The sequence below is a fragment of the Barbus barbus genome, assembly GCF_936440315.1.
Source record: "Barbus barbus genome assembly, chromosome: 3".
Classification (NCBI taxonomy): domain Eukaryota; kingdom Metazoa; phylum Chordata; class Actinopteri; order Cypriniformes; family Cyprinidae; genus Barbus; species Barbus barbus.
In genome coordinates, this window is record NC_136731.1 from 489,067 (window position 1) to 499,181 (window position 10,115).

Genomic DNA, 10,115 nt, shown 5'->3' on the forward strand with positions numbered 1-10,115 from the left:
CTTGTTGCACATTAGAGAAATGGACAGAACTTGTTACAGTTTGTTTTTGATATTTTAGGTAACTTTAATAATCCTATTTGAATAGCAAAACATCCATAGTACATTTTAAATTTTCCAGTTGTTTCAAGCCTCCAATTAATTATCCATTATAGGTTTAAATAATTAGCGTTTGTTAGGAAAACTGTTGCGTCGGTGCTGAAATGGAGTATGTGTGAACCTGCAATCCCAAAACCATTAAAGAGTTGCTGGCCAGACCAATGTGGCGTTTTAGTGGGATGGTTTATTGCTGGATTAGACCACTTCAAGCTTGCTAGATGTCTAGCTGATATTCAGAGAGGAAGAGAACATGGCGGTCCATTTAGTAAATTCTCAATGAGGTCAAAATCAGTAAAATGGACAGCTGCACCTTAGTCTTTTCATGCTGTGCTAAAAAAGTTTTGTTCTTGTTTAGAAATTGTGCAGATTACAAGGGCTTGCAGCACACTGATCCACATTATCTATGTTTCTATCTATATATTTTTGTGTGAATCTTGGAAGTGCAAAGATAAAAGAGATAAAATCTTCAAAATGTCCAAAGAAAAACTTACCTGCTTATAAAACAATCTGCTGTAGTTGCCTAGTTCGCAAAATGGCACTTAAAATAAGTATTTATGAGAAAATATAAAAATATTTATATGAGTTCAGATGTAAAAGCCACTAAACGTCACCTCCGTCAAAAATGAGATAATGATATTGAGCGAATGCTGTCCACACACAGTATACATTCATCAAATACTTTCGCTTCACATCCTCTAAATCCCAGCAAAAAAAAAGGCACACATGGTTTTACAGCAAAAGACTGTGCAAATGTATTAAATACAAATGAACTTTAAAATTACTTTTTTTTAATTAGGCATTTCAACTGACTAATAACTGTAGCGTCTGCTTATGATCCTTGATGGTCATTGTGGCTTTATGTCTTAAGAGACCCCTTTTAACCTGTGACATTGGCTAAATGACTCACAGACCTGGCCCCACATTCTACATTTATATGTGCGTAATTGCCAGTGGTTGTCCGCCCCACTGTCAGATGCTAAGCAGAATTGACTATCTGTCCTCTCCATCGGACTTCAAACACATTCCAGGAGAACTAAATGACCCTCGGTACCAGGCACTGACCAGTATACCTCCACAGTACAACACACACACATAGAGATATTTCCTTTACTTAGACCATAATTATTCAGTTACAAAGGTATCTGGTATAGGCATGTGTTGTTGTTGATGTGTTTCCTTATTATATTAGCCTAGTGACCACTCATTATTTGTATTAGTGTAGCACCCTTCTCCCTTCAATTTAAGTGGGAGGGGCCCTGGGTTAGTTTAATTTTTAGATCTCTAAGTAGCCTCTGAATATTATTAATTTTATTTCAATAAACCCCTATCTTCTCAATTAGTGTGCTTAATAATAGACTAAAATAACCACAGAGTCTGAAGTAAAATATAAACTTTTAGTTGTTTACTCAAATCAAAAAATCAAATAGCAATTGGAGATAAAATAAAACTTAACCCTTTAAAGTTTTACAATAAAAGGATCTTTCCTCCTTCAAACTCAAATCAACAATTTACAAATACAACACTGTATTAATATTCCGTATCACTCTGGTGATTTAGATAACAGATAAAGATGGACAGTAAATACACAAAATGCCCCAAATATCACCAATGCGTTGATTAGTGTAGCCTACTCAAGTCCAAACGAGTCTTTGTTGTCTCAACACAATGGTTACGGCTCACATAAACATTCCCCAACAGTAATCAAAACCACCCGGGTGTCAATTCAAATATGCCAATCTAAATAAAATAAATACCCTGTTGCAGGCCTGATACGATGCTGGGGTTCGTTGAGGCACAAAACAGGTTGCCGCTTCACTCAATGAGTAAACAAAATAAACTGTCTTACCAATCGTTAGTTCGAGCCGGCTTTCATGACGCACACACTTCCAGCACGAGAGGGATTTCGGTCCGATTAACTGACGGCAGATCAGCGAACTCGTCCAACGCTGCCAGAGGAACCACTGAGAATCCCTGGTATCTCAGGGCGCTATCTGGGATGTTTTCTATGGATTTAGTATGTTTAGTTCAATGTTACATGTTCCCCTGTAGTGTAGTTTAATAAACATCCATATGTATTCACACTTCGTTGTCTGTGTCTGCGGCTCACAGAAACGAGGTCACTTTAACGTTCCGGTTTTGTTACATGCTAATGAGTGATGTATTAATAAGGAAATTATTTTTCGTGACCAGAGAAATTATTTTCCTTAGAGACAATAGACGACTGAAACTGTCCGTACTGCGAACAAATCATTTTATTGTACTATTAATGCTACAGTTAATTACTGAAGATGAATATATAATTGATAACAACCCGTTATGATTAATTATGTTCATCTCACTTTGAGCTAATTTGCTACATAACCTTTTATTTAACCATTTCTAAACATGAGCACACACACACATTTCATATATACAGTATCAGGCTCCTATGTTTAGGTTCAGTAATTTTACTCTGATGGCAATGTATAGGTCTTTTCTATGCATTTGAAGTGAAATAGCTGAACAAATTTAGGCTGATAAAAATGCTAATTTTAGAAGAAAATTTCAGACGGCACATAGAGGCTTTTGCATGTGAACTCAACAAGTAAAATAATACCTCGGAATGTCAATATTAATTAATTTTTAATCACTTTTCTTTTAGATTGCAGAATGTACCCAACATAGAAGAACAGCAGACATGGAGACACAGCTTAATAAAATAGATGACTGGACCAAAGAGGATGTTCGCCAATGGCTCCTTGATGTGGTCAAAATCCCTCAGAAGTACGCTGATATTCTTTTCAATGAAGATGTGTCAGGAGCATGTCTCCTCTCATTTGATAAAAAAGACTTGATAGATCTTGGTTGGAAGCATGGACCTGCAGTTCAAGTAATTAAAAAAGTGTCTGAGTTAAAAATGCCCTCTGAAATTTTCAGGAGCAGGGCCATACCTGATGATACAGATGCATTAGCAGGGGGCTCTACAACAGAACATTTACAGCAAGACAAAGCAGCAGTTGAAAAACCTACCTGCACATCTGCTGAAGTTGAGATACACCCACACCCAAGCAATCAGGAAAACTGTGATGGTAAAGCAGTTGAACACACATTGTCATGGGCCTCAGAGGACATACCAAAAGATGCTGGAGGGGAGTTATTGTGTGATACAGTAAACAACTTTAAGGACAAAAAAGGAGAAGGGGCAAGAAGTGCACAATCAAAAACTTTGTTGTCACGCTCGACAAAAGCAACAAATGCAAAAAATGTCAGGATGGAGACCAAAGAGCACCTGAGTCAGAGTAACTTTTCAGATAACTTATTGGACGTGTCAAATAACTTTGTAAAACGTTTGTGCAAGCCCCGTCCTTTTGATGAAATTAGCACATCATTTGTATATATACAAAATGAACTACTTCCTCCTGAAACGGGTCCAAGCAATCTTATTGACCCTGTGCATGAGTACAAGCTCATGGCAAACACAGAGAATGCTTCAGAGAAAGATATCCTTAAAAAATTCACAGAAGAAGTATTTCGGTTTGCTGCAGCATGCATGAATTCTCGAACAAATGGAACTATCCATTTTGGAGTCGGAGATAAGCCACAGTATGAACATGGACAAATTATTGGATTAGAGTTAACATCTCCTGATAAATACATTGATGAATTTGATAAACGTCTCGAGGAGCACTTTGAAGAAAACACCAATATTGCCAAGATTTGCATTAGGCCTCCCAAATTCGTTGAGGTTAAATGCCTGGACAACATCAATGTGGACAAGTGGGTTATTGAAGTCGATGTTGTCCCAAATTATTTTGAAACTTTGGAAAAACTTTTTTATACTGTTAGAGTAAAGGAGGAGGGGAAGAAGAAGTGTAAAACAGAATGCCTTTTTATTCGCTCTGGGGCAAGCACCACCAATGTTCTTGCTGATAAAAATCCTAGGTCTGTTCAGGAGAAAATGAAGAAAGTAACGGATGATGTGAAGTCTTGGGCTTTATCTAGAAAGTCAGCAGAGGAGAGGGACAGTCAGTCTATGGGCCAAAGCTCTCAAGGCCAAAGACTTAAACAACTTGTCACTCATGGGAGGGACATTCTGGAAAACTCTTTACAGTTCATTGTCATCACAAACAAGTGTCATGTCAGTCAACTAGAGCATCTAAGTTTTTTGAAAGAGCTTAAATTGTTTCTGGTCCTTGATTTTGATCCAGAGTCCCAAAAGAATGGAACCTTTAGTTACTATCGCAAAGATCGTATGGCTAATATACACTATCCACGGTTGTACAACACTACAGACAGCGTCTCTACAATTATTAGCAAACTGAACTTGTTTAAACAGACCAGCTGGGTTTTTTGTAATGGCCAAGTCAATGAAACTGAACCAGATATGCCTTTCAGTGATGGTGATTGGTTGAAAAAACGTGCCACAGAAGTCAGTGAAATGATTTATTTTATTTGCAAGCCTGACATTATATCAAAGGAGAAATTAGTGGTTATGTTTTTACTCCACTCAGCTGTGAATGACATCTCTAGCCCAATCATTGAGACATTCTGTGCAATTTACCAAAAACTTGAAGGAGATGACAACATGCTTTGCATATGTAAAGATTTAACAGTATTTGAACAATGGAAACAGGTGGTACAAACTCGGTGTAAAATTGATATTACAAGTAAATGTATTTATGAGTTGAGTCTGAATGAGATCAATTGCACCATTCAGAAAACAAGGGAGCCTCAAACAAGTTCAGTGAACAGATACCTGCCCTCCTTTGGCTCTAGTTCAGTCCTTCTTACAAAAAAGGATGAGGCTCAGATGACAGTTCTTGAAATACTTTCTGAGAATGAATGTGAAAATACAGAGATTGAAACAATGGATTCTTTCATGCAATTCAAGAATAAAATTGAGGAAGACTTTTACAGAGGTGGCCAAGTGAAATGGTGGAACTTCTACCTGTCAGAAAGACCAGGGTCCATTCCATTCATAAAACGTGATAAGTATGAGGAACTACACAACCTCATAACACCAACAGAGGGTTACTCATCCCCATGTATAATAATTAACTTGTTCCATCACCCTGGATGTGGTGGAACCACACTGGCCATGCATGTGTTGTGGAACCTGAGACGAAAATTCAGGTGTGCTGTCTTGAAAAATAATTCTGCGCAAAGTAGTGAAATAGCAGTCCAAGTCACTCAATTGCTGACCTATGGAAAAGAGGAACCATCAACATACACACCTGTTCTTCTTTTAGTGGATAACTGGGAAGATGTTGAGGACCTACAGCGGTGCATACTCTGTGCAGCACATGAGAAAAAAAAACAGGAGAGTTTGATGGTGATCATCCTTAACTGTGAGAGATCACAGTTTCCGAGTGAGAGCTCCAGAAAGAGCAGAATTGACAATGTGTTCATTACCAACAAACTATCCACAAAGGAACAGAGCTTTTTCCAAATGAAGCTGAAAGAGCTCAAAGGCCATCATGAAAAACCTGAAACATTCTATGCCTTTATGATCATGACTAAGGACTTCAGTGAAAAATACATAGAAAACCTTGTATGCAACATTCTAAAAGACCTTGATGTCTCAACAAAGGAAGGGCAGTTGCTCTCGTTCTTGGCACTGTTAAATAAATATGTACACGGCTCATGTATGTCATTGTCACTATGTGAGGAACTTGTTGGAATCAAGAATCTTTGGAAGCAGGAAACATTGGAAGAAAAAATGAATCCTTATTCAACCTTGCTTATCTCTTTCAATGTTGAGGAATGTGGCACTTATCAAGCCGTTCGCTTCCTGCACCAAATGATTGCAGAAAACTGCCTCAAAGTCCTAATAAGTAAGCACAGTCTTAAACTGAGTGAAATAACAACCAACTTACTGCATTGCGACCAACTGTACAAATCTGGTATGGGCAAAGATATACTCATTCAAAGTATTTTGAGTATGCTGATCACCCGTCAAAAAAAGGAACATGGTGATGACAAAGACACACTCTTTTCTCCTTTGATTGAAGAAATGCCTTTGCCAGAGAGCAAAGAAGTTTTAACACTTGCCACAAAAAGATATGACAAAAATGCAACAGTGCCTCAGGCTCTAGCGAGACACTTCTACCTGAAAGAGAAAGATTTCACCTCTGCTTTGCAATGGGCACAGGATGCAAGACAAAAGGATTACAACTCTTATATCGCTGACACTTTGGGACAGGTTTACAAAAGTCACTTGAAACATATGTATGAAACGGAGCAGGAAAATCAACTCACTCCAGAGGAGTTACAGAAATGTTTACAGTTGGCTGTCAATGCCACTATGGCATTCAAAGATTCACAGGATCTTGCAAAGAAGGATGACCAGAAGGATTTCCTTGATCAACCAATCAGGAAAAGGCAAAGGACTTACAACACATCTGGCTATGTTAGCGAGATTGATGTTGCAATGATCATCTTTGATGTTCTAGAGAAAATTTTTAGAAAACATGATGGTTATCAATGGGAAACATTATTATGTTTCCTAAAAAACGGTACTTCTCTTCACAGTTATCGTGAAACCGATCAGACGACTGCTGAATTCATTCCCAAGCTAATAAACCATGAAAAGTATTTATTCTCTTTGAAACCAAGAATGAAAGAAATTTTTGAGTTTTATGAAAACTACTTCACCTACCTAAAACCTAGGTCGATTGAAAGAGAAACGGCTGAGGACAGAAACAAGAGAAAAGTTTCAGAACTCTTCAAAAAATATGTTAAATTATTCTGTCAGTCTGGAGAAGAGAAGGAAATGGAGAGAGCAAGTCAACCAAATCTTAGTTTAGGACAGAAGTTGGAGGACTACAGATGCTATTTGGAAGAAAAGCGTGCCAATACATTTGCTGGGTTGCTACAATATCTTACTGAAAAAAATGGGTCTCAAATGGAACAAATTTTAAAGAAATGGCAGTTCATTTCTGAAAATTCTAAGAATTACATCAACCAAGTGAATTTCATCTTGGCAAACATTGTTCTCTACTGTGTTAAGCCTAGGTCACCGATCCTAAAGAGGTTTAATGAGCTTCTGCACCTTCTGAATATCGTCCTCCAAGAGAAGGGCACTAATTCAGACTGTACTGAGGCCTACTACCTTGCAATGTTATTGCTATGGCCAGGAAAGGAGGGCAACAGGGATAACGCAACATTGTCGAAAAACATATGCACATACGTTACATCTACAAAAAAATCCTTTCATCGGCGTTTCTCCCATTTGTTCCCAGCAAAAAGTGCGATTGCACACTTCTACCTGGGAAAATCCAAAGAACTGAAAAGGGTAATCCATAAAGCAAAGCTAGATCAGGTGGTAGACAAAGAAAAACACTCCAATATTCACCAACTATGGCAGAGCGGAGCAATATGGAGAGAAAAAGAGGTGCAAAACCTACTTCAGAGAGTTAAGGGAAAAACTGAAAATGGTATCATATATGTTCACTATAGTGGGAATCTTAGAATTCCTGTGCGGCCAGTTTACCTGGGTGGTCTTCGAAGTGGATGTAGCATGGAGGAGGTGTCCTTTTTCTTAGGCTTCACAATGGAGGGACCAGTAGCTTATGACATCAAGTACACTACAGATTTGTAAGTTTTAACACTACCAACTTAAAGCCTCCACAACAAACATTGCTTTGTACAGTGGCCATTTGAATACTGCAACTTAAAGGGGTTGTGTTATTAGTTTTCATTATTGTACAGTAATGGTTGTTTTTGTTTGTTTTTGTTGGCCTGATTGTGTGTTTCTTTATAGAATTAATATAGAAATTTTCATTTTATTCATTATAGAAATCAGAGATTGATACAGTGAGTTCTGACTGGATTACTTTGTGATAGGTTCCTAATGAAATTTTAATGAAGGAAAAGTGATTTTATTTTTATTTTTGAGGCCTCTGAGACAATGCTAAAATTGGACATTGTAATATGGTTTATTTGAACATATTTTGAATGTTTCATGTTCTCTTGCTTTCACACTGAGAAATACATTATGGGTAGATTACATGGCTATCTATAGCTTAGAATATAGATTTTTTTTCCCTCATCTACAAATTAATTGTACTGAATCAGCATGTTTTTACCAAATTTGTTGTGTTACTGTAATTATTGTCATGTCATATTTCACAGCTTACTGATATTAAACAACTACTGTAAGTAGCGATGTTAGGTGTAGTCTTGACTTTTTGTCAGCCCACACATGTATAGGTTTGATTATAATTGTGGGGGCAATATGTTTGAAAATGTCATTTAAAGTATAGTGAAACTTGTTGAAAACTTACATGCGAGGGATAATAGATGGTCATCACTTTTAGAAAGGCTCAAATGGATTGGTTTTAGAAAATACGAATATGTGGTTAGTAGGGCCATAGCCAGGGTTTGAACATTAGTGAGGTCTGGGATGGGGTGTAACCTACAAATGCAACACATTCTATACACTACATATAAACCTATTCTCTCACTATTCATTAATAGAGACATACATGACTCTATACCTCTGCTCTATGCCCTCCTTCTCTCTGTTCCTCTTATCGCTTCTTCTTCCTGTTACTTTTCTCTCTGTTCTTATGACATCTGTCCTCTTGATCCTGTTTTTCTGTGGCCTCTTTAAATTATGGCTTTTGTTTTTGCTCATAAGTTTACATACCCCTTGCAGAATGTGCAAAATGTTAATAATTGAAACAAAATAAGAGGGATCATGAAAATTGGGTAACGCTTTAGATTACAACCCGCAACGTACTGCTTAATTAAACAGAATTTACAGCGTAACTTTTTTGTAATTATAGTGTACCTATTCAGTGCGTGTACCTATTATTATTATTGTGTACCTATACCTCTGTGTAGGTATAAGGGAATAATATGCTAAGTTTGGGGAATAAAGGGGTAATAGCCTGTAAAATTACAAATGATTTTTGTAAGTATTTTGAAACTAAGGGGTATCTATTGTAATATTACGTGGTATGTATGACCTAACAACAATCTTATATTTGCATGCGATTTAGCAAAAACATACACTGTGCGCTTTTTTATAGCCTATACATATAAAACACACTGGTAATTGTTTCAATCCAAATGCTCTGTTGAGACTCTTGGGTTAGGAAGCTGACTTGATTTGACCCAATTTGGGTTGATATCAGTAACGAGTAACCTGACTGTGCTGGGTTAGGAATGTGAAGGACGTGAAAGAGAGCATGCAGCAAGTCTCACGAGTTCAAACTCGAACGGTTGTGTGCGATGAAATCCGTGTCTGCGGTGCTTAAGATGGGAACATGTGTGGAAAATAGGAGAAAACTAATCGAAGCCCAGACAAGGGTTAGTTTTGAAACTGTCTGGAGTGTGTTCGTTTAAATCTGGACCAGGGAATGTGGAAATCCTGTCAGTTCGCTATAATACATAGTTTAATATTGACTTCCAGTGTTTATTACTGTGTGTTTATTGGTGTGATGGCTTGGCTATAATAGTTCAGCTTTGTCAGTGGGTGAAAAACATGAACAATTTGAACAAATCCTTAAATTTGTTCTTAAACAAGCTTTTCAAAAGAGTTTGGTTTAACTGTATAAGCTGTATAAGTATGGAGTTGCTTTGCTTTTTTCTGAACTGATGTAATAAATTTTTATCTTTTATTATCTGTTGCCTGTGTTGTTACTGTTGTCATACTGTGTGTGATTTTAATTTAAAAACGCATTTTGGGCTCATTTAACCCAGGCCTATACAGATAATGAGGAATAACCAAATTGCCTATCACAGCTATGCTGATGATACCCAGATTTACCTAGCCTTATCTCCAAATGACTGCAGCCCCATTGACTCCCTCTGCCAATGCATTGATGAAATTAACAGTTGGATGTGCCAGAACTTTCTTCAGTTAAACAAGGAGAAAACTGAAATCATTGCATTTGGAAACAAAGATGAAGTTCTCAAGGTGAATGCATACCTTGACTCTAGGGGTCAAACAACTAAAAATCAAGTCAGAAATCTTGGGGTGATTCTGGAGACAGACCTTAGTTTCAGTAGTCATGTCAAAGCAGTAACTAAAT

At 37.3% G+C, this 10,115-nt stretch overlaps 1 protein-coding gene across 1 annotated transcript; it reads left to right on the forward strand.

Annotated features, from left to right (window-relative positions):
* Window positions 1-2,773: 2,773 nt before the first annotated feature.
* Window positions 2,774-9,700, forward strand: LOC306850119 (sterile alpha motif domain-containing protein 9-like; the record flags this gene model as incomplete). Its single annotated transcript, XM_079385569.1, has 1 exon — window positions 2,774-9,700. The coding sequence occupies one exon, from the start codon at window positions 2,774-2,776 to the stop codon at window positions 7,673-7,675; it is 4,902 nt and encodes a 1,633-aa protein (XP_079241695.1). The 3' UTR covers window positions 7,676-9,700.
* Window positions 9,701-10,115: the final 415 nt, after the last annotated feature.